At 44.9% G+C, this 25886-nt stretch overlaps 1 protein-coding gene across 2 annotated transcripts in view; it reads left to right on the forward strand.

Annotated features, from left to right (window-relative positions):
- The window catches only part of PRKCE (protein kinase C epsilon), a 534211-nt gene that overhangs the window by 149717 nt on the left and 358608 nt on the right, over positions 1–25886 (forward strand). For both annotated transcript variants that reach the window (XM_019485358.2, XM_014610962.3), the window contains exon 2: positions 16831–16894. In XM_019485358.2, the coding sequence (XP_019340903.1) occupies positions 16831–16894 (64 nt within the window). The remainder of the gene's footprint in view (positions 1–16830; positions 16895–25886) is intronic.

The following is a 25886-nucleotide window of genomic DNA, read 5'->3' on the forward strand; positions in this document are numbered from 1 at the left end:
AAACAGTTTTTGAATATTCTGTGGTGCTGGAGAATGTTACAGCTACACAACAGCTAATTATTTCCTTCCAGTCTGGGAAATGACACTGCACTAGTTTCAATGCATTGAGGAACAGATTTTGAAAAGCTTTGTGATGAAATTACAGGTCAAAACTTACCACATGATGTAAACCCCTTATTCTGAAATCATATAACCATCTGCTTGGGAAAGTGATTGCACATCGAAGATTTTCTTTTCCTTCTCTAAATATATTAAACAGATGTGTTTTCAAATGAATGGGTTTATGCAAACTTCTGTCTTACATGTGGTTTCACCCTCCTTTTCCTCCCTTGACATCCAAACGTGTTCCTTTCTCTTCCCCCTTGCAGTGTTTCAGATTCAGGGTTTTTACAGCTTTTAAATGTAAACTGCTTTATCTATATTGGCAGAGTTTAAAACCATACAACCTCTTCTCATCCATATGGATTCAGTTATACCAGTATAACTAAGCTTACATTGGCATAGCATATCTCCATAAAGGAAGGGGAAATAAGATACATCAGTATACAATACCTTTTAAAGAGTATTTCAGTAATGAATAATATGTATCTAACAGGTATAGTCATACCAGGTTTAGCAGAATTTCCTGAACTGTTGGCCTAGGTTTCTGTTGATTTTTCTCTGAACAACTTGTTTGCTGTTGCCAACTGCTCTCTGAAGCAGTTGGCACCAGCAACTGCTGGAGACAGGATGCTGGACCAGATGGACCATCAGTCAGAGCCAGTGTGACAATTCCTGTGTTTCTATACCTGATTCCTGCCTCCGGCTGAGTGGTAATTCCTCTCCTCCAGCAGCCAACAACCTTTTGGCTTCTATTCTGATTATACTACAGGAGAGAATGTTCTTCAACCTACAGAAGAAATGCATTTTCTAAGTATGCATTTCTTTATTGCTTTAGAGTAGTGTCTAGGCCCCAACAGTATCATCTAAGTAGATGAGACAGAGAAAAAGTATTATCCACATTTTATAGTTGGAAAAATATAGAAACTTGTCCAAAGTCATATTGCTTGTGTACAGAAGAGCTGGGATTAAACTTCAGCCTCTTGAGTCCCAGTTCAGCACTCTGCAAGATTGTCCTTCCTCTCAATAAAGGGCCTTCAGTGTACATTAAACAAAAAAAAGATTTTTCCATAGCAACATGTGGGACTTCTACCTCAATAAATCATGGCAGATCATTCACTGTACAGCTGCACTGAAATCTCATGACATGGTTCAGGACATTGTGTCTGGATGTCAGTATATGCTTTGATAATTAGGGGTGGGTTTTCTAGAATTGATTTCTGAATGCTGTGATTATTCTCCCTGGATCTTGTTTTCCCTGGCTTCCCTTTTTTGTTTTATGTTGGTGCATTTGTCTAGAAGAGAGAAATGTTTGATCTTTTCTGTAGGTCATGCAAGATGTTTGATGTCTTTTAGACTTCTGAGACTGGGTAAACAAATGATATAGGTTACTATGGCTAAAATGTCTTAATTTCTGTACATCTTTGTGACCACTTAGGGTGTAGCAAGTTGTGTGAAATGTCTTCATAATTAGAATGATCCACTTCACACATTTATTATGATTGGCAGGATTGTGTGGCAGTGAACCGCTATTTGGGAGTTAATTAATTGCATTTTTGCAACCAATTTTCTGTTTTCTGACTTACGGGGCATAATGCAAGGTTATCTCTTTAGGCAAGTTTGGTAAAAATTAGGGTATAGAGGTGGGGGGTGGAGGGGTTCTAGATTCTGAGGCGCATACATTTTAATTTTTTTTTAGCCCATCTCCTTTTGTGCAGAGAAAAGATTGTTGCTGTAGCTGCTTACAATTCAGAAAGGACTTTCATTTCTTAATTGTTTATTAAGAATTCTTGGAGGCTGGAATCAGTTGCTTTTAAAGCTTTGTATGTTGAAAATGAAATGGGATTGCTGCCTACGTTGTATTTAGGCCCATGGATGTTGGGGTGGGGAGTACATATAATATAAGATGTGATATGATATGATGTGAGGTGAGTCACATTCCCTTATTATTTCACTAAGGCTAGGGATAGACATTCAAAAAAGCCTGTGCCCGAATTGATTCAATCTTTGCATATTAATCTAACCTGGCCTAAGCTGAACTGGTTTGAAACCAGACAGACATTCTCTTTGGACTGAGGAAATTCAGGCACACGCCTGCAGTGGCTCAGGCTAGAAGCGTTCTCTTCTGCAGGGAGCTGAGCTGAGCGGGGGCGTGGCCAGGCCCCGCAGGACTCTCTCATTAGGGAGGTCTGCCTGCATGGTCCCAGGCTTTTTCCTGCTGGCTGCTCAAGGGGCAGGAGTGTTGCCAGCCCCCAGCCCCAGTCTAGTACTCTGAGGCAAGGGGTGAGGGGGTGCAGTGAATGCATCTGTTGATGGTACAGAGCTTTTTACTCTCCCTCCCTGCTTTGTCATATTCGTCATTATCTTAAATCAGCAAGGGGTCTGTCCCTAGCTTAATAGTTTTTGAGATTATTGGAAAGGGTGGGGGGGTTCCTCCTTAATTTGGCACATCTCTGCCAATTTGTTTCAGTTCAAGAGGAAGGGAGGCAATCCTGACTTCACGTTGTTTTCCTATTTCTCCCCAGTGCCCCAAGTGGATCCACAGCATTCTAAAAACACAGTTGCTGTGCTTTAAAGGGGTGACAGAATAGTTAGAGACCAAAAGACCCAGGCAAAACTTTTAATAAATGACAGGAAGGAAGAACCAAGGGCCAGTCATTTTCTGTGTCTGTTTATTTGGTGTATGGGAGGTAGAGACCTCTTGAAAGGGAGGGACCTTTCTTGGTATGGTTCCTTATTGCATGCTTCTTCCACCCTCTAGCTAGAGACTGTTTCATCTCCCATGGTTTGGTGAAGTCTGTCACCTGGTGTGATTGAGGGAGCAGTATTTTGTGGGTTCATCCTAATTATTTTGTGGGTGCTGTCAGGCCCCATAATCACTCATGGTTAGTTAACTAGATGTTATTTAGCATTTGGAAGAGTAGAAAATGACATAGGAATACTTCGGGTTTTGGGACAGTATTGATTATAAATTGACTTCTAGCCTCTCCCTTGCCCCCTCCCCACCTCTCTAAAAGAGGAAAAAGCACAAAAATTGCATTCATCTATATGCAGGGTCAAGCTATAGTGGAGTCCCTAAAAGCTGGGTTATAATTTTTGGGTTGATCCCAACACACACATTTCACATAATAATGTAAAATATTGTCATATTTTGAGGAGAAAAGCTGCTTTTCCTAAAATTGAAGCTGAAAATGTGGGTTCAACTTATACTCAGAACAATGCAGACATGTTGCAACAGGTTAACATAGATGTAGTCTTACGTGGTAGCACCTAAGCGTTCAGAATGTAATCATTAGGGCTGTGCAATATTTCACTGGGTGTTTCATTTCGAAGCTGTTTCGATGCGTTTTGAGCTTGAAACAGCGAAGTTGAAATGAAACAAAAGGCTTTGAAACAGCTACGAAATGAAACAAGGGCACTCAAAATGTTTCAAAAGTTTTGAAAAGTTTCAAGTTTCAAAGCCGGGCTTACTTGGCTTCAGTTCCAATTCCAGGCAGCAGAGGCAGCCTTCTCTCAACTCGTGCAGATCTGGGGGCTCGCACCACCACAGCCTGGCAGCGCTCCTGGGGGTGTGAGCCCCTGGATCTGTGCCACAGATGAGGAGGCTCAGGCTGCCACTGCCTTCTGGGACAGGCGGCAGCAGCAATCTTCTCCAGTGCTCAGTGCAGCCCATGCTCAGCACCAGTCCCAGGTGGAAGAGGCAGCCTCCTCTCATCCAGGGCACAGATCCAGGGGTTCGCACCCCCAGGAGGGATGCCAGGTTGTGCCGAACTCCTCCTGGGGTGTGAGCCTGGATCTGCGTGTCAGATGAGGGGAGTTGCAGGTGGTAGCAGCAATCTTCTCCAGAGCTGGGCCCACACAGATCATGGGGCCTGCACCCCTGGGAGGAGTCCAGCACAGCTCTGCAGCCCACCTGGGGGTGCAGGCCCCCAGATCTGAATGCCAGATGAGAGGAGGCTGCGGCTGCCAGCAAGCGTCAGGAGTTGTGTTTTGAAGAGTTTGAGGTGAAGTTTCCCAGAAACCTCTGCACCTATCTCCTTGAAACTTGGCAGGCTCCATGCACTCAGAAGGGGGTACCATCCCTGGAATTTTCATCCAGATCAGGAAAGAAATGACAAAGATTTAGGCATTTTCATGATTCCCCATTATAGCCTATGGATGAAATGTCATAACACGTGGAAACAGCTAAACCGTTTCGACAAAACGAAATGGGACAGTGCTTTAAAACTAAACAAAAAAACCCCAAACACTGTCCCTTCAAAACGGCAAACAAAACAATGGTGTTTCGCACAGCCATAGTAAGCATGGTACAGCTGAGTTACCTTTGCCACACGAGAAGAAAAGGTGGAAAACAAAGCTAAATATCTCTTCTCTGTTCTTGATTAGAATCCTCTCTTGTGATAGCTGGATTTCTTATCAAAGATATGCAAAATCAGGAGGACTTTTGCTTCTAAGTCACTTTGGCTACTTAGAAGAATGCCATCTTTAATGCACATTTTCTGTTAAATAGGATCAGTTTGGAACTCCTGCTTTTTTAAGAAGAAAAGGAGTACTATCTGTCAATCTTGTTGCTAAACAACTTAAAGCCAAGGACATATGGAAGCTTCCATTTTTCCATTTTCAGTTACTCTCTTTTAATGAAGACAAAGTCTATTGTATTACATTTAATGGTGTTTTCCCTATAACTATTTACGTCCGACCTTAGTTTTGTATGTGATTATGTAATCCAGCATAGTGTTTAGCTCTTTCCTGACCACCATAAAATACAGCCTCAGTCATCCAGGAAGGAATGAAAGGGTCAGTTTAATATTCTCTGAATGAAACTGACATTCAGAACAAAATCCTTCTATAATTTGGTATTTTCTTCCTCAACTGAATATAAATTATTTTACTTTTGAAATATAAACTGTTTTACTTTGGTGACCATTTGAAGGACAGGCTGCAGAGCATTTCTAATATTTGCCAATATGTTACTTATCCTGGCTGTGTATAATCAGAGTTGCTGAGGAAGATAGCTCTGTTTCTAGGAAAGCCTTTATTGTAATTAACTAAAGATAGTGACTACAGCCAGAGACCATATTAAAATAATAGATTTATGTATTGCATTAGAACTGCAGTTTTTCTAGCTGTCTTGCCTTTTTTTTCAAAGGAGGGAAGATCACTTGTGTTTCAGAAAAGCTATCCCACTTTTTTCTATGTTCAGTAAGGGTTGTTAGCATGTTCGGACTTTCAAAAATCCAACAGTACTAATTATGACTAGCTGCAGTGGCAAATAATGTGTTTAGAAGTTTAACCTATAAGCTTTCTAAGTATTGGATAATCCTTGAATGTCACAACAAGAAATGCATTCATATTAATATACTGTCAATTTTATTACTTAGATTGTTATTGCTGTTGTTGGGTTTTGTTCTTTTTTTCCCACTGCTGCTTCATTAGTTTTTACTGCTGAAAATGGACCAAAATTTCTAGTCGGCCATGAAGGGTGTGTCCACACATGGACAAGTTTGAGCCGCTGCGCGCGCGCGCACACACACACACACACACACACACATACACACACACACACACTCTCTCTCTATCCACCCCTAGAGAGAGAGTAAGCAATCATTTGGGCAATGTTTTATTGGTATCTTTACAATGTTAAAGCAGTGTGGAAGCCTACCAATGTCTCTATCATCATGATAAAATAAATTCTAAATATGTATATGTATTGATGTGTACTTTTGGTTTTCTTTGCACATGTTGGGTGTTTAATGGGGGATGTGGGTAGGTGTGGGGTGATTGCTGGGGGGACTGTGAGTGTGGGGGACCTTGTGGGGGGGCTGCTCACGAGGGGTGGGTCTCCTGGCCCCCACAGGGTGCAGCCCCCCCCACAGGACATGGAATGCCCCCCCCAACAGGGCCCAAGCTCCCCCCTGGAGCACCACAGCCCCTATCCCCCACAGGGCCCCAGACCCCCCACCCAGGGTTCCAGGCACCTTGGAGGGCCACAGCCTACTCACCCAGGGTCCCAGGCACCCTGGAGGGCCCAGGCCCCCCACCCAGGGCTCATAACTTACCTTTAGTAGCAGTAGCGGGAGTGGGGTGCTCTGAGCCATGGTGGCAGGACCTGACACGGCACGTGGGGACCATGCGCCGGGCCCAGCCAGGTCCTGCCAGCCCCAGGGCCTCTCTGCTGCCTGGCTGGGCCAAGTCATGGTGGCAGGACTCGGCATGGCATGCGGGGACCGTGTGCTGGACCCAGCCAAGTCCTGTTGGCCCTGGAGACTGTCTGCCGCCTGTCTGGGTTGAGCCCTTGGTGGCAGGACCCAGTGCAGCATGTGGGGACCGTGTGCCAGGCCCACCCGTGTCCTGGGCCTCTGTGCCACCTGACTGGGCAGGGCCATGGCAGGAGGACCCAGTGTGGTGCATGGGGACCACACACTGCACCCAGACAGGTCCTACTGGCCCTGGGGCTGGTCCTGCTGCCCGGTCAGGCTGGCTGGGCAGCAGGAGCAGCCCCAGGGCTGGCAGGACCCAACAGGCACAGCGTGTGGTCCCCGTGCACCGCGCCAGGTCCTGCCTCTGCCCCGCTGTGCCTGCGGGGTGGGGGGGCAGCGCCAGCCCAGTGTGGCTCACCAGTCCGGCTTTATACCTGAGCGGGTCACATGGCTCCAGGAGGCACTGGTCCTGTGTGTGCCTCCCGGAGCCCTGCAACCTGCTCCGGTGCAAAGCCAGACTAGCAAGCCGCATGGAGCTGGGCCGGGTTCATACCCCCCGCAGCCCCAGGGACATCTCCCCTGCCACTCCCCAAACCCCCCCACATCTCCCTGCTACCCCTCACCCACCCATGAAACTCACCCCCCTCCCCCTTACCTTGGACAGCGCCGGGGGCCGGAGGCAGCAGGAGAGCAAAAAAGACGCTCTGGTTGACACCAAAAAGTCTCTTTTGGAGGACTGATTCCCTGGCATGGTCTGGGACTGTGCCTTGCTCCGCACTTCTGCAGAGCAGTTTTTTTAGACCCCTGGATATTCAGGGGGCTAATTTTCTTCCTGCGCTGCCAACTTGCAGCACAGGGAACATTTTTTCATTCCCACCTGTGCCTCTCACCCTGCCTCAAAGAGAGAGCTTTTTCTTATGCATCCTATATTTTTCAATAACTTCTGTGGGAGACATCAGAGTATAACCGATTCCAACATTTGGTTGTTAACTATTTCAGTTTTTGAAAATGTAGTTATCCAGTCACTGTTTCCTGAAAATCCAAATGTCATTGCCAATTTTTATAATCTCTGTTAAGAGACAAGCTAGATATTAAATATTAGGGCTGCACCAATAGAGATTTTGGGGGCCAGTACTGATAGCTGATATTTAAGGAGGCATATCAGCCCATACCAATCTGATATCCAATACAGCTGCCTCCAGGTGGTAAGTCCAGTGTGGTGGAAGGGGAGGGGGGAGGGAAGGGGTGTGCTGGGGACAAATCAATGCCCCCTGCAGTGAGGGAAGGCATGGGATGGAGCTGCAGCTCGTGGGGTAGTGGTGGCTCCTGCCACTGCTTGCACCCTGGGAGGGCAGGGGGTGGAGCCTGTGTCCCTAGATCTGTGGAGCACGGGGAGGGCTGCAGCTCCAGGGTGGAGCCATAGCCAGCACTGCACAGGTTTTTTTGCTGGGGGCTGGGCCTGGAGCAGGCTCTGGCGGTGCTGTGAGGAGGCTGTAGCCACCCCAAATTTCACTGCAGCTCTACTACCTGCCCTGTACTGTCACCTGGAGCAGCGGTGGCTTTTCCTGCCACTTGGGTGGAGGCAGGGCCTTGAGCTGGGGCTGCGCCAGGTGTCAGTGCAGGGCTGGGAGTGGAGCTGCAGTGAAATTTGGGGTGGCTGTAGCCCCTCCCAGGGCCACCAGTGCCCACCACGAGCCCAACCCCCACTGAGAAGAGCCGTGCAGCAGCAGCTCTGGCTCCACCTCTACCCCCACTTCACCCCCACCCCTGCACCATGCAGATCCGGGGGTACCGCCTCTCGCCCTCCCGGGGTGCAAGCAGAGCAGCAGTGGGAGCTGCCTCCACCCCATGAGCCTCAGCTCCATCCCATGCCCCCCCCCCAGCTGGGCAGCACCTGCCCCTGCCACCTCCCTCACCGCGGGGAGCATTGAGTTGCCCCTCGCTCCCCTTCCGTCCCTCCTCCTCTTCTGACTTACCAGCTGGAGGCAGCTCTCCATGCTGCTGGCTCTGCTCCATGCTGTGCTGCGGCTATGTGCAGCACAGGCATTTATCGGCCAAATTATCGGCCCCATTGTGCCGATATCCAATATAGATAATTTTCTTTATATCGGCACCAATCTGATATCGGACCTCTGTATTGGTGTACCTCTATTAAATATAATGTACCTAATTTTTAATGACATGGTCGTCATGTGTCTAAGTAACTTCAAAATGACTGGCAATCTGTGCTTCTAGATGCAAATTCAGACCTCTGATAAGTGGATGCAGTTCCACTGAAGTGAGGAGAGTTGCATTTCCTTACACCAGAGTCTGAATTTGGTCTTCACAGACAAGGTTAACTCTGGTTGGAGTAAGAGCAGTTACACAGAAGAAACCAGTGGAATTTCTGAAGATTTACAATGATTGAGAGCCCAGAATTCTGCTGCCTAGATCTGCCATTTACATATTAAGCAGCAGCATCAGTAAATCTAAAAATGCTGTATGGAATCTTCCTAATCTTCCTCATGCTAGCAGTATTATGCTGATGGTTTGTATTTTTTATTTGGGAACTGTGCAGACTCCAGTGACTCTACATAGCTTTATCCTTAAGCAAAGAAACTCGGAGCTTCTCTCCTAGATTTGGGCTCAACTTGAGATCAGAACAAAACCTTGTAGGTACAAACTCACAAAGACCAATTCTGGGAGGCAAGGGGAAACCCAGAAATTTGCACAAATCACTTTTAAGTACTTCCTGAAAGCATGTCTGAGCTCATCATGTGAGTAGTATAGATGAGCCTCCATGGTAGGTGTTCTCAAGGAAGCAATTTATTTAGCAGTTGTTTGACATAAGTCAGGTGTTCTCAGTGGAAACTCCTTGGGTAGGGACAGATATTCAAAAAGCCTGAGCCTGAATTGATTCAGTCTGTTCAGGTTAGTCTAACCTGGCTCGGCTAAACTGGTTTGTAACTGGACAGACATCTCCTCTGTACTAAAGAAATGCTGGCACATGCTTGCAGTGGTTCAGGCTAGAAGCCGGGGGTGTGCTAGAGCAGTTCTTCCTTCCCTTCTACAGTGCTGTGCTGGGGGCAGGCCATGGCCAGACCCTGGCAGGGTGCTCTGATTAGGGAGGGGTTCCCCCCCCCCCAGCAGCCCAGTAGGGAGTTGATAACAGAGTGTTTATCACCCCTAACTCTGTTTAATTCAAGCTCTTCTTAAACAGCTTTCTAAGGAAGGAACAGACGGACATTACCAGCTACCTGTTGATTAGCTCCAAAAAGCCCTAAGTTAACACAATCCCGTCTGCCTTTGTCCCATCTCCCACAGCACGGACTGTATCCAGCATATGATATGCTAGCCAATGCTGAGAGGTGTCTGTGTAAGGCAGAGTGGAGGGGGGATACCTGCTTGAGCAGGGAGTGGTGGTGGTGGGGGGGGAACAGGAGGAAGCCAGGCAAACCCTGCTGTTCATGCAAGCTCTGCCAGCATAGGCGATGCATGGAGGGGCATGGGGGCATAGGGGGCACGTAACCCTCCTGAGATTGGTCGCCACCGAAGCTGCTGCCAGCTTCTTTGGGCAGTCACTGCTCCCTCCTCCCCCCCCCCCCCTTGCTGCTGGTGCAGTTGCCGGCAGCTGTGGGCAGTCCCCGCTCGTCGCTGTTGACAGCATGGATGCTGGTTGCGGGCAGTCCCTGCATGCCGCTCACCATCACCACCCCTTGTCACTGATGTCACTGTGGCCGCCTGCAGGCAGTCCCTTCTTGCCACTGCCATGCCCCCCAACAACACTGGTGCCGCCACCAGTGGGCAGTTGCTGTGAGCCCCCAGCCTTCAGGGGCATACATCTTTTATGTCTGCCAGAGCTGCAGCCAGGGAACAGAGGGGAGGGGCTAACTCGGCTCTCTGGAGCAGAGAGCCCTGCCCAGCCCAGAGAGTATGTCGGGACTCTGGTTTAACTTAAACCAGGAAGGGGTCTGAGACAGACATTGCATAAACTGGTTTGACCCAAATCAGTTAAGTCTGATACTAATTTCAACCAGGTTTATCTCAAACTAGTTCCAGCCATTTTCAAACTGGTTTATGTGCACTGAACATCTGTTCTATACAGGTTTAAACCAGTTTCTGATCACTTAAACCAGCTAATGTGTAATGTCTGTCCCTAGCCCTTAACTCCAGAGTAGGTGTCTCTATTGTGATGTGGAGACTGGTTAGTTGAAATCCTGGGACCATGGAAATTAGTCAAAACTTAATTTAAATTGAATTAAGCTTTGATTTTGCCTTGATCCTTCTGACCTTTAGAGTTAGATGAAGACCCGTATCTTCTCTCTCAAATGCTTGTAATGACAGGATTACCTGTACTGAGAGGACCTGTTCATCTTTCGCTCACGGCAGAAACACATGTTTTTATTTAATTCTTAATAGGGTAGAGTATGTACCTTGAGCAAAGCAGGAATGGTGTATTTTATAAAACTTATAAAAGAAATATGCATACTGGCATATTTCATGTCACTGGTAAAATATAGTCTTTTTGCAAGAGAGCAGCTTTCATAAAACCACTTAGTCTTTTGCAGCATCAGGGAAAAACTGAAATGGGAGCAGGACGAAGAAAGAGAGAGAGACAGACAGATAGACCGAGTGCTTTGAGTAGCAGATGGAAACTGCCTGCTTGGCAGGTGGTAAGAATTTAAGTTTAGTGTTCAAGGTCCCATCCTGGACTGTTTAGGGGACGGGGAGAAAGAGAGAGAGTTGGGTGTACATATACGTGTGAGAGAACAGAAGGAACACATTGTAGCAGTGTTTGTTAACCTTTCCAGCTGTTCAAAAGAAACACTGACTGTCTGTAGAGGCAGTGGTATCTATTTGAGTGTGTGCGTGCATGCAAACAAACCTATTTAAACTTCATAAAGGTCCTTGACAGCCTAAGTAAATTCTATGAACCAGGTGTAAAACATAAAGTATTTTCCTTCAAGGCGACCATCCATGGAGATTTATAGAAGTTATTCAAAAGAAAGAATCAGCTCAGACTCCAAAGCCTATGCTTTGCACCTGTGCTGTTGATCTCCTAATATTTCACATCTAAAGACTCTGCAAAAGGAGGTGAACTACATTTCAGCAGCAGTAATCTTATTCACAAAATAATAAAGCTGTTATGTCACAAATGGTTATAAAAATGTCTTCACTAAGTATTTAAGACTTCTGTGACATTTGTGGGAAAATTTTCTACTAGACCTTTTTATCCCTCCCTCATAATAACCCATCTCTTCTCTGGACTTCCCTAGTCCATTCAAAATACAACTACTAAGACTGTTGTTTTGACCTACATATCACTCACCACTCCCTTTTGATTCCCTCTGCTGTGAAACAGGCATAGAATATTTGTGTGACAAAGTAACTAACAGGTTGGTGAGACATGAGACAGAGATATGAAGATGAAGGCAGATGTACCTTCCTATGTTGCAAAGAGCCTTGCAAGAAAGTGTGAACATTTGAAAATGAAAGGAGGCAGTAGAGGCTGTTGTAACTCATGTTAGTTGACAGCTATTCTCCATGAGATGGTTGCAGCCAGCAGTAACAGGGTGCACTCTAGCTTCTTTTCCATCCTATTGGTTTCTCCTTTTACCATATTTGCTCACGTGCAACATGCCCAGGAACATAATATGCACCTTGTTTTCGAAAGGCAGAATGAAGAAAAAAAATTTCCATGGTTATGACTGCAATGAACAGGGACACAACCTAATTTTCACTTAATAGTCACTCTCCCTCTGCTGCTTACACTGAAACCTAGCTGCTCCTGAAGACTGGTCTCCTTGGCTGATTCTATGCTTCTGAAAAGACCTTAAGAGTCTCTAGGGCTATGACATAAGAGAGAGAGCAGGAACTGCCTGCAGACAGCAAAACTGCCTTATGATTAGCTTGATTAATAGAACATCAGGACTATTAAAAAGGGGAGATGATTATTAAGACTTGTGTAATGAAGAGTAATGAGGCTTTACTAATTAGCCATTGCCTAAATGACTCCCATAGCTGCCTGAATAGTAATGCCACTGCTGTTGCATTGTGAAGTAGGAATCAATGGAGGGTGCTTCTATCCCGCATAGAAAATCAGCTTCCTTGCTAAATACACATACCCCAATTTTGAGGGCTGATTTTGATGGAAAGGTTTGTATTATTTATGAGAAAATAAGGTATTTCCTTACTAAAGCTGTGGTCTGAAAAGTCATAGTAAGTGCTCTACAGGTTTGCACCAATCTTCATACTCGATGGGGCGTTGCATGCCTTCTCCCTGCCTCCCAGCTGCAATGCAGTGTGATCTGATCTTTGTCACATGACCCAGTGGTCCAGGTGTGTCTCTTGGAAGCATGGGTGGGGGAAGGTTTCTTTCTTACCTGGTGTGCATATTTAGGGGGCAGAAGAAGGGGAAATGGATAAGGAAGTTAGCCCTCTCCCAGTTGGAGCTTTGATTTTGGAGAAAGAGGCAACATTCCATATTAGGTGGTGGTGTTTTATGAAGGATGAAGCCCATTAGTTGGATGAATTGTGTGTGTATGTGGGTGGGATGTCCTGAACGAAGCTCTTCTTTTAAGTAGGGACTTACGTTGTAGGGTTGGCAAATCCTCTGTTAGATGGGGGATGTTTTGAAGGATGGATGGAGACTCTTCTTCCATTTGGGATGATGTTTCTGGGGAATCTCTTCTCTTGGGGTGAGGGGCATGTTGAGGGTGAGTGAAGTCCCTGTTTGTGACCACAGACTGCATTTTTATTCAAATCTCCATCAGAACGTTTTCAATTAAGTTTGGTAAGAGTGCATTGTGGTCCATAAGAAATGTTGAGCGTCTCTTGGTCTGAAAATATTGGGGAACTACTAAGACAAGGATGGGTAAAATACAGCCTGTGAGCTGGATCTGACCCACTATGCTATTTCATCTGGCCTGTGGGTACCCACCAATTAATTGTACCCAGCCAATGTTCCTCGCTCCCGTCCTTGTGCACGGGAGGACCCCTGCCCGGCCAAGCTCACAGCTTGTGGGCAGGGCTGCTGCTACCACTGCTGTAGGCACTGGGGGAGCTGCTCAGCTTCTCCATCATTCAGTGGCTCCTCCTCCTGTCCCTGCTGTAGTGCAAACTCCAGGCAGCAGGTAGGGAAGCAGTGGCAGGCAGGGGCTACAGTTGGGTGGTAATGAAAAGCAGTTGGGTGGTAATGAAAAGCATGGCAGGAGTGCAAAGCTCCTGGGCCTGGGTGGTGGTGGGAGCACAGAGCTTGGGTGGGCAGGGTTTGAGTGTGGGTGTGTTTGTTGCAAGGGAGGGTGGGGGGGTGTGGGAACCCCGCCACACACACTTCCCATGGCGCACAGCCCCTGCCACTGGCTGCAGCAGCAGGCAGTGGGCCCTTGGGGTGCTTGTGGCCCACACAGGCGCTGCTACCTGGTGGTGTGTGGCTTCAGCCAGTTCTGGGAGCTGCACATGGCAGCAAGGAGCAGAGCCAGACCAGCCTGCCTCTGCTACTCAGGGCTCACATGCAGTTCTTGACACTTGGTGCCACCAGGGAAAAGCCCTGCACAATGGAGCTGGCTGCCTTCCCCACCCCTTGCCATCCCATGCAGCTCATGGGACTCCACCAAACGTGGAGGGGAGCCCCACCCCTGCTTCCCGGCAGAGCCCTGGCGCCTGCATGTGGTGGTAGGAAGTGGGGAAGGCATCCAGCTTCATTGCGCAGGGCTTCCTCCTGGTGGTGTGTGAGTGCCAGGAGTTGCACATGAGTTGGAAGGAGCCCTATGCTGCTGCCACCGGTGGTGGGGGCTGTGTGCCAAGGAGTTGAGTGTGTGGGTGGTTCCCATGCTCCCCTATCCTCCTTCACACCTAGCCTCCCCCAGCCTCCCTCACACCTCACAAATTCCACACACCCACACCCTGTCCCCATAGCCCTCCCATATATAAACACACCCCGTAACATACCCTACACCCAACACACAGCCACACCCAATAACTAGCCCCACACATACCCACCAACCCACATACATACCTCACACCCCACCATACATACACACCCATCCCCCAACCACACCCATACCCCCCACAAGCAATATACAAGAGTAAGATTTATTCATTAGTTATTATGCAGTAGTTGCTATATACAGTTTGCGCACACACATAATTCAAGACAAAAATGAAATTAAAATACATTATAGTAAATGTTTGACTTTTAGTATATGGTTTGTTTTTTTCTGTTCCAAGTTGGCATCCCGCTTCCCCCAGGAGTGGTTCTGGGGCAATGGGAGGGACTTCCAGTGGCAAAGATCAGGGGACTTCCAGTCCCAAGATGGCGACCAGGAGATGCGGTACTTGTTAAGGGGCAGGGCTACTCTTGCAGCCTTCCAGCAGCAGAACTCATTAAGCGGCTCTCCAGCTAAAATAATTGCCCACCCCTACACTAAGCTATCAGGTTGCATGCAGTCAGCTACCTCTGCACTGCTTGAAGAGGATGAAACAGGCCAGAGAATCTAGTTCTACATTCTTAATTTTGTTACCAGTTTACAACAAAAATATTTCCAGCCTGAAACTAGTCATCCTAGTTCACTTTCTTAAGCTGAAAGTGCAACTTCATCTGAAATGTGAAAAAAATAATGCTGAGCTTTTTGTTTGATTTTTTTTTTCTCCTCAAACCTCCTGTCCCTGAAACACTGTAGAATCTTTATAGTTTGCACACCTATTCATTTTCTAGCTTGCGCACCTATTCATTTTCAGCCGAAATGTGGGAATGTGGTGTTTCTTCCCACATTTCAGTAATGACATAAACCCAGCAGCACACAGGGTGTTTTATTGTTAAGACGCTGAAATATAACTAATTAAATGTAAACTATGTTTGTCAAAATTAATGATCACGGTACATGTTGTACCTTTTATGATATTGAGCATTATCCTGGCACTGTTGGTTGTTCACTTGCTTGCTAATTTGCAAAGATCAGGAGTTTGGTCTCGGAGTCATTTGTGCACATTAGAGGAAGGGTCCTAATGTCGTATACTGTTAGTGATATCAGATATGTTTTTAGTCTCTAAGTAGCCAGTTTGTGTGATTTTAAGAAAACAAAGACCTCTCTACCACCTCAACAGAGGTTAAGCGTGTGTGGACTGGAAATTGCTGTGGTGTGGGGGAAGAGAATAAAAGCTAATTGTGCTCAGAGGCAAATTATGCTCCTGAATATGAGGGAATGTATTGTTGTCTTGCTAGGTGGGGCTCCAGGAAGGCACTGAATCTTGGGAGTTGAAGGGGGAAATTAGTGGGTAGTATCAGATGTCAGCTCCCTTCTCCTTACCTCCAGTATCTAATCAATACCTGAAGGAGAAAGAATCACAGCCCTACCCAGCGCTTACTGCCCACTTGTTTTTTTGGAGATTGTGTTTTCTCCTCTCCTTCACTTATGTTGTATACACCAAATATTCAGAACTCCGTAGATCCTACATGGCCATGCGGGGAGATGTGGCTGGAGTCTTGTACAGCTGAGGAGGACAAGGGTACAATATAATGCATAACAAGTTGCTCAGGAGAAATTAATGCTTTAGATTGAAGTTCTAATGGAAGAGCCACTAGGTGCACCGCTTTTCATATACTTACAGGAGACATTATTCTTTTACTGTAGCTTTTACATTTTTTTTAATTCTTGGGAAAACCGCTGGTATACAAACCATCGATGTGAGGAACAGGAAGTCTGCTTGGTAGACACAACCAAGGAAACTGAAGGTTCATAATGTGATGTACAGTTACAATATATATAGGCATGTACATTGTACTCATCACAGTGGGGTCTAAACATACGTCTCCCAGTACCTAGAGCCAACAGGGTCGTCTTTTAAGAGCCCTGTTTTTATGGTGCTGGGCAGTGTTGGCACCCATTAAAATCTGTCTCCATGGAAACACCCAGAATCTCTCAGGATGAGGAAATAATATAGCATCTTGTACTTATGAGTCAGGGGCATGGGGCATATTTTAGTTTTGCAGTCTTAAAAAACAATGAACTTTGAAACAAATAATAATAGTAATGAAAGTTGTGTTTATTGATTTCCCCACATTCTCTAGTCAGATTTCTTCTCTTTCTCTCCGAGTTAGAAGTGCTTTCTCATTTGCATGGCTGTTCTCAGTGGAAGTTACAGCCAAGAGTTATTTGATACCACTTCCTTTTTAACTTCTTTTTTTTTTTAAGTCCTTGGAAGAAGTTGTTAAAATGTGTGGGGGCGGGTTGCACAACGGTATTGGACTGCTAAGTACAGATGGCTTGATGCTGCAAAATGCTGGAGTCCCTCTACTCCTCTTCAGTATCCCCAGCTCATTTAAGTCAACACCTGCATAGATGTCACCCTTTAACAGGCTCAAATTAAACGAGAGTTTGATATCTGCAGGATGAGGAAGCTCTCTAACCAACAAACTATGAAACTGTACTTGTATCTTGTTCGTACCTTAAGTTTAAGAGTTCCAGGAAACCTTGTACTCACATGGTGCATGTGGTAGCATGTTTAGACACCTCATCTAAGGTTATCTTTTTAATTTGCTTCTCAATTGCAGATTGACTTGGAGCCAGAAGGAAGAGTGTATGTCATCATAGATCTTTCAGGTTCATCAGGTGAAGGTAAGATCTTTCTAAAAATGAGGCCTTTAAATTTGCCTACCATACAGGATGTAACTGCTGTACCATTTGTACTACTTTGGTGCTTAACCTATCTGTACAAGCTGATGTTCAAAAGAAAATATTATTTTAAAGAAGTGTTGCTCTGCCAAAAAGGAATTTCACCTTGTTAGTTGTGGAATCCACAGACAGATAAGAATAAGAATAAACAAACACCTGATCAATATACAGTAGCTTAGAATTGTAATTTACCAAAGTAACTTCCAGATATTGGTATTTATATTGCTTTGGAAAGAATCCATTCCAGTGTTATGATAATTGTTGGAAATATAGAGAAATATTTAATATACACAGCAATCTTTATTAAATTATTAGTGTTTTTCCTACTGATTGTTCCTCTTTCAGATAAAACTGTATATGCAAACATTGTATTAGTAGGAGAGTCATCTTTTATGTTCAGTGTCAGAGCACTTATTTATTGTTTGGAGCAAAGAACAAAATCTGGGGAAAGAAGTGCCTGGCTTTAACTGAGAGCAGACTGTAATGTAGGAAGACTGTTTCATCTGTCAGTAAAACTCTTGCGTATGTCTTCTTGATTGTGCTCTTCATGAAAACTTTGCCTGCTCAACCAATAACGGTGCTCTTTAGCTTTGGTTTTGTGATGGATAATTCTAAATGTTGTCCATTTTTAATAACTTTGCACAATATTGCAAATACCTTTGCTAAAAAGTACATGTATTGGTTGAAGTTAGTCAGAGAGTTCATGTAGGCCTAGATAAGATAGAAATGGAAATCAGGAATAAGCTCAAGTTACTTTGCCTGGATCATGTAAGGGTTCAGCAAAGGAGGTTTTTTTGTTTATCAATTTGCTGTTCAAAATGAATTCCTGTGCTGTGGGTGATTGTGAACAGTAACTCTCAAAAGCACATAGTGTACTAACTCCCTTATTTTAAAGAAAGCAAACCATTATTTGCAGCTGGTCTTATGCCCATGTGGCTACATAGGTCATACTTTATACCTTTTGTTCCTTTTATGTATAGACTACTTGTGGGTTGCATTAATAACAAATGCTTGCCCCCTAAGCAATTCTCACATATCTCTAGAAAAACTATATTACAGGTTGTTTTGTTGTTTAGCTGGGTAAGTGGGCCAGCTAACGTCTATAGTAGGTGAAACTTTCATGTTACGACTAATACCCATATTTTTTCTTCCTTGTTAATTGTTTGCAGCTCATAAAAATTTAGTGTCTGAGATTATTGCCTTGAGTCCATCATAAGTCAGGTAGAGATCCTTCAAAGCTTAGTTCTGTAATGAGAGCTTAGTTCAAACTGGCAACAGCTCTACTATTTCATTCCAATACGAGATGTTGCCAGCTGTGCTGAATTGTGTAATGTTTTCTTTTGGTGTGAGCAATAATCTTTTCTTAAGGAGTGGTCTAAATGCATCGTATAGTAGTATAGTAGTGATGCTGCGGAGTTGTGACTTCTAAGTATAAAAATACACCAGGATTCTATGAGGGATGGGGCTTGCAAAGCTGATATTATTTGTAACCAGGAACTTTGTTTCAACTTTGTTTGTATCTGAATATGAAAGGTCTTATACAATACAATAGGGACCTACTCAAATCATGATTCCACAGATTTCATGGAAATTGCAAAATCAGGTGAATGCCACAAAATTAGTGGGAACCCCCTTCCCCAACCCTAAAAATGTACTAAAAATAAAATGCCAGCTTTTCCTGGCAATGCAACCCATCATGAAGGGGGCTGCTAGCACCAAAGCAAGCAGGAAAGATGGCTGCCATCCCTGCTCCTTGCTGCTGATTGGCCAAGAGGGCTGCCTGTCATGTGGCCCCACCTCTCACCAGTCAGTGGTGAGGGGCAGGGCCATATGATGGACAGCCCTCTCCACCAATCACCATTGGGGGGGAGCCACTGGAGCCTCTTGGCCAATCAGAAGTGTGGGGGGGACCTCTACAATAAGCCTGTGAAAATGGTGGCTAACCCTGCAGTCTGCCTGCGAAATTGGCCAGCCGTCACCTTGAGTTGGGTAGACCCCTAAATATAACCCACCATACATACAAGATCTCCTTCCCAAATATAAGTCTTAGTACAGTGTTGGACTGGACAAAAATAGGTCTAGTCAGCCAAGAGAGGGTATGTTCTATTAAATACTGTTGAGTTCCTGTTTAAAAACAGGGTTGGATTCTTTCATGTAAGTTGTATGAGGTTTTAAAATTCTAAACTAGTATTTTTTTTTAAGAGCAAGTAGTAAGTTCAGTTACTATTCTGTTATTCAGTCTCTGTAGATAGAACTGCCATTGAAATAAAAACAATCCTCCCTGCAGAAGCTATCATTTATCAATCTGAGTGTCTACATATAGGTTCCTAAGTCTATTATTTAACCAGTTAAATAGTCTGATTCCCAGCAGTCTGGAGTAGTGTAGCCCCTACTGATGTTAATGGGAGTTGCAGGTTATCAGCAGGGGTTAAATTTACAATGCTTTTTGAAAAATGTGCTTAGGCACCTTACCTCTTTAGGTTAATTTGTGACTCATAGAAGACTAGGGTTGGAAGGGACCTCAAGAGGCATCTAGCAAAACCCTTTCTTAAGACAGTATCATCCCTGTCTGTGTTTATCTGACCTACTTTTAAAAACTTCCAAGGGTAGAGATTCCACAGCCTCTTTAGGAAGCCTGTTTCAGCGCTTAACCACCTTCACAGGGAAAAAGTTCTTTCTAATATCCCACCTCTGACTTTCATTGGCTTCCGGAAGAAGCTAGGCACCTAACACAAATTAGGCCCTTTTGTAAGACTCACTAGGGGCCTGTGATATTATTAGGCATATACTATATTTACTTGAATATAAGACAAACCTGAACATAAGATAACCCCCCAATAATTAGATTCTATATATGGAACATTTATAAATTTGTTAAAATTTTCCAGGTATAGAATCTACTTATCGGAGATTTGTCTTGAATTTCCTACCTGTCACTGCTACAGTAGGGGGAAAAAAATCTAGGGAGTCAGGTAGCTGCCTTGCTTTCTGCCCCCCACAGCTTCACTATCCCCTTACTGTCAGACTCTGCTGTCCCTGGACACATGGAAGAGAGGGTCAGAATTTGCATGTAAACAAATTACTACAGGTATCCATAGACTTCATTCAGCCAGAATTGAGGCATTGTTCCTTTTTGAAACTGCTGCAAGTTTTAGCACAGGTCCTCACTTTTAAGCAGCATTTTTGTACTTACTTGGTGCATCTACATGAGACACTAAAACAGTAGATTAATTCTACTGTGCATTAACATGTCATGGTAAAAGCTGTGCTAATGAGTTAATGCACAGTAGAATCGGTCTACTACACGTTAGCATCACATAAAAGTTGTGTACTGGTGCTGCTGCACAGGAGTGCTGATTACAGTGCATTAAGTCAGGGGTTTTCAACCTTTTTTAATAAATGTACTCCTGGTGACTGTACATGGGGGAGGGTGGTACATGACCAGAGACGGGGGGAGCAGCAGCAGCATGGGGTGGTGGGTGGCTGCACGCCATCCCCACCCATGCGCCAGTACCTGTTAGGGCCTTCCCAAGTACCCTCTGACAACCCCTGCATTAAGTTATTACCTGTAAACTTAATGCCATAAATGTAGTACAAACCATATACAATCTTAGTTCAAAACCAAAAGGCTCATTATTTACTATATAATTAATTGCGCTGGGCCCTAGCGGAGTCAACAGGATTTCAAGCCATGGTGACCCCACAGCTCAGCAATGCTCAGCATGTGTGTTCTCCAGATTACTCCTTCTTCCCCCCCCCCCCCTCAGATCCATAAGCTTATTAGCTCCCCACTCATGATTGGAACTGGGCATTCTTGTCACGAGTCCTAAGATGCTCCAAAATTTATATGCAGATGAGCTGCAGGGCAACCTGGTCTGGCTTCACCGTATGGAGGGTGGAGCCACACTAATCATATGCACCAGGATTACAGAGGGGGTGACAGAGGGATTCTTGGGGGCCTGTTTGGTGATATTTATCAGACATTCAAGGCTGATGCAGGAACAGGAATTATTGGAAATGGGAAAGAAAGGCATAGCTCAGCTATGGAAATGAAGACGAAGTTGAAATATAGTCAATGTAGTGGCTCACCATGACTAGAAAAGAATTGGCACTGAGGGGGCTGCATTCAGTGGCCACTAACATGTATCTTATTCACATGTGACCAGATGGGGTGCACCAGTCATGCTCTCTGTCATGGGTGGGGTCATGGCACTGATAAAGCTAGTGCTACTGCCGGTACTTTAACACACTTCCCTAGTCTAACCCCCCTCAGAACAAGTCATTTGCAGAATCCAACATGCCATGTGTGTTCTTTTTTGGCTCCTCATGGGAGAAGGTGGTGAGGGCCCAGCTGTACAAAGTGAAACAGTCTGGAGGCAGAGGAATGCCAGATGTCCTTCTGTTCCTCTGGGCCAAGTCCATGAGCCGGGTTTGCAAGCTGACAACAGGGGTGAAATCCAAACCAGTTAGCTTTATCAAGTATTTTGCAGGGCAGCTGCTGCAACAGTAGCAGGTGTACTTGATGACCAGTGGGAGGCCATGGGCCATGGAGTCCCCATGGTTCTGTGAGGTCTTGGAAAGCTTCCAGGAGAAATACAAGCTGCAGAATGCTACCATAGCAACTCTGGTAAGGGCAAGAGACATCATATCACCTGTGGACTTCCTACCTGGTGATAGCTGCCAGGCTGTGTGGGAGTGAATCTTCCATAGGGACCTGCACAAGGAGCACAGAGACCTTAATTGGCAGGCAGCCTACCCGGCACTCCTTGTACAGGCATGGAAAAACAGTGCAGGGTAGAGAGGTCCATTGAACTGACCAAGACAGACCTGCCGATGGCAGGCAGAAATGATCAACCACCTGTTCTGGGACTGCCCATACACCAGAGAAATGTGGAAGAAAGTCCATGCACTCATCTTGGTAGTGACAGGTTTCAGAACCCTGACCAGATAAGTGGTCCTCTATAGGCACTTGACCAAACAGCAAGTGGCCATGACAGCTTGCTTCGACCAATTCATTTCCTGCTTCAGGTATGCCCTGTGGAAAGCCAGGAACCTGCTCATAAACAGACACTCAGACCACACAGTCGAGGACTGTATTAAAATGGGGTTGAGTGATATGTACTGGTACTACAGAAAGACAGAATAGGACAACGGGAAAAAAATGGCAGACCTCATATGGTGGAGAAGAGACTGGCATAGACTTTGTCAGAGGCAACCCTCTGAAAGAATGAGTGATAGCAGTGAAATGGTGATAGGTGTGTGGGTATGCAGGGCGAAGTGTGTAACAGGACTAGTTTAACTATCAAAGTATGTTTTGATCTGCCAAGTGAACCACAATGGCCACTTGATAGGTTGTTAGAGGTACAGTGATGTATGTGTGTGTGTATAGATATAAATATTTTTGCAAAAAAAAAAAAAAGATGGGCTGCATTGGCCTGTTTTTGTTATCACTTTTCGGCCTCTTGTGGGCTAAGATCAAGTGGGGGCATCTGAATCACAAGACCTTGGGGCTTGGGCCTGCAAGTAGGATGCCTGCCAATGGATTTGGGAGTACCTGAAGTCCCAGGGTGAAAGCCTTGGATGGAGGATGTTTGCTGGTTGTAGTGCCATACTTGGTGTTTAGAAAGATTGAGTTCTGCCTGCTCAATTGATATGGTTTTTGGAACGACTGAGTTCTATTCAGTCAATATGATTTGGAACTGATTTGGCTGATTTGACCTGAAACACTAAATATATTAATAAAAAAAAGGTCAAATATAGCATTTTTGACACTAAGGGGAGGGTGTTAGGGCTGGCTCTGACCCTCCTGGTGCCAGTCTGGTATTGCAGTACCTCCAAGCCCACAGCCTAATTTTTAAGGGCCAAAAACCCCCAAACAACAGTTCCCATCAGTCATGCATTACAGTCATGCTCAGTGTTGGCTGCATTTCATCAACTTCACAGTTGGTTTCTATTATTGAGCAATGCTGATTTTGGCAGCAGTTTATTGACAGCCAATGTATTTAATGAGTTTTTCTTGTATATGGTTATAAGATAAGGGACTTCTCCCCCTCTCCCCTCCCCTCCATGCTGATTGGGGGTCTAAAACCTCATCTTGTATTTAAGTAAATATGGTAAATCCCTTTTTGTAAATCTGGACCTATATGACTAATGCTGGATTGAGAAGCCTAACTTAGGCATCTATATTTGAAAATGTTAGCCTATGTGGTTCCCCCCCCCCCCCCCCCCAAAACAATTACTCACTGTCCTGTTCTTTCTAGGCTCTTCGGCCTTTCCTACAATTACATAATACCCTGCTTTATTTTCTCATTTGTACAAGTCCTTCCAGAGTATGTCATAGGGCAGAGTACTGAAAAATAAACCTGTTCCTATATGGTGAAACCAAAGCACACCCAAAGTTCTAATTGGTTGCTGTCAGTGATATAATTGCTGTCATTGCTGTCATAATTTTTTCCTGAACATAGAATGTTTTTAAAAAAAAGATTTGAAGATACGGAGTCAAATCCTCTGCTATTTTAGACTGAGTTTTATGAAGCTACGTCATTTTATGCCAGGAGAGACTTGTCTTGCTCTCAGGGTTGCCCATGGATTTCCAGCCCTTTTTCAGGGCCAACCAGTTCTCGTTTGGTCTGACAGTTGAGATTCAGTCATCTCCCTTTACTTTTGAATGTTACGAAGACTTTGATAATTATTTTATGGTGTAGCAGGTTATTGATTTAATTTTAGTGGGATGGTGCAGTTTATAGAATGACAGATGAAAAGTCCTAGTTTAGAGGAGCTTGGGGACTAAAGCCCTAATCGTGCAAACTCTTTCATTTAAGTAAAGACTGTACATAAGATAACGCCCTCAGTGATAAGTAATCAAGGAACATTCTGATATTTAATCGTATTTTAGTAACTGGTACTTTTCATTAAGCTTCTAAACTAGATAAAGTTGAAAATGGGGGGAGGGCATTGTTAATTGTACTTGCTTTTTAATTAATTTGGCCTGCTTTTCTTTATGAGCTGCTTGCATGGGTGAGCAAATACATGTGGAAGTTGATCTTAAAATGTCAGCTTCCATGACAAAAACCCAGAATGCCACAAAACTTAAGTACCATCTGGGGAGCTGTCACTTTCCTGGCCTGTATGTATAGAAAGGATGGAAGCAAGGTCTATTACTAAACGGCGGCAAGAAAAAGAGGTCAGCCTTGTCTGCACTATTTTTGGCAGAGCCCATTAAGAACCATTCATAGATATGAAAAACCATATATGATGGGTAAAGAGCCAAGATACTGTTTGGAGGAAGAGTGCTCAGGATAAGTGACTGAGTAGACTGGCATTGCTACAAGGAATTCTCTTTTATTCTGGAGACAATCTCAGGGACCGTAGAAAAGTTACTGATGCCTAAGTTCTTAGTAAATTGTTGCATGCCTACTTTTTTGTGGCACGGACTTTCTTTTAAAGGTTGCCAATAGGGAAAGCTCTGTCACAGCTCTGCAACAGCATTAGTGATCTTCTTCTTGTGTCATGCCACCATGCCCAAATTTGGGTCCAGAAGTGGGCACTTGATCTGTGGCCTTAGTGCGGTCCTCATTGGTGCGTGGTTCCCATATATGTGGGCAAGCCAATAGGTGTTCTGTAGTCTGAAGGTTTCCTCCACATTTCCACATGGCGTTTGCATTGCTGGAGTATCCATGCAGTTGCATAGCAATAGTGATGGAAGGTTGGAGGTACAGGGCCTTTGAACTGCCATCTGGTAGATCCCTTGCAGTGTGGCCAACTCTACTGCTGCTGAAAGCCTTGAGGTGTTGGTTGGGTGTATGGTTTTAAGCCCTGTCTCCTGGAATCATGCTTATTTGTTTGAAAAAAATGTCCCATTCAATAAATAATTTTTTATATATATCATAGAATCATAGAATCATAGAAGTAGGGTTGGAAGGGACCTTGTAGATCTTCAAGTCCGACCCCCTGCCTGGGCAGGAAGAAAACTGGGCTCAAATGACCCCAGCCAAGTAGGCATCAGGCCGCTTCGTAAAGACCCCCAGGGTAGGAGCCAGCACCACTTCTCTTGGAAGTTGGTTCCAGATCCTAGCCGCCCTGACTGTGAAGTAGTTCTTACGGATGTCTAATCTAAACCTACTCTCCAACAACTTGTGGCCATTATTCCTTGTTATCCCGGGGGGCGCTAGGGGAAACAAGGTCTCCCTTATATATTGGCTATATATATAGCCTTCTCTGTTGAGAAATATGAACCCTAACAGCTTGAAAAACAGGAGGCAAATATGGTGTAAACATGGTTTTTTACTTTTTCCATTTTAGGCATATTGAATAAGAGCATACTTAACTGCAGAACACAGTACCAGTCCAAGTGTATCTATTGCTTACATCAATGATTGTCAATATTTTTTGGACTGGTAGCATCCTTCATTGGACTTAAGGCACCCTGCCCTAACTTTTGTGAATTGTGTGGCACCCAGTTTCAAAAACTAATTTATATATTACAGCACTTACCAACTTGCAGTGGGGGTGGGGAATTGGCCAGTCAGGGACAAACCTGAGCCCGAACATATCTGCTTATCTCTTCACACCTCACTTATCTCCTTGCACCTCCTGGCATGCTTCATAGGATCTGGTAGCACCCAGGGGAAGCCATGGCACCCTAGTTGAGAATCACTGGTTTACACTGTAACAAACACTGATTATCTTGATTATCAGTCAAATAGCTCACATACAGAGAAGCTTTAGCTCTGATGCCTATTTTGTAGCCTAATTTTGCTCCTTTTAATTGCATAACGTAATAGAGGGGTGACCAGGTTGCAGCAGGCGTGTCACAAGTGGCACAGGCAACCTCCATATATGGCATACAGCAGATCATGGAGGGAGCAGGGAGCACAGTGGCATATAGGACATGGAGCAGAAAGAGTAGCCAATTATGGAGGGACCACAGGGAAGG

Source organism: Alligator mississippiensis, chromosome 1 (assembly GCF_030867095.1).
Source record: "Alligator mississippiensis isolate rAllMis1 chromosome 1, rAllMis1, whole genome shotgun sequence".
Taxonomy (NCBI): Eukaryota; Metazoa; Chordata; order Crocodylia; family Alligatoridae; genus Alligator; species Alligator mississippiensis.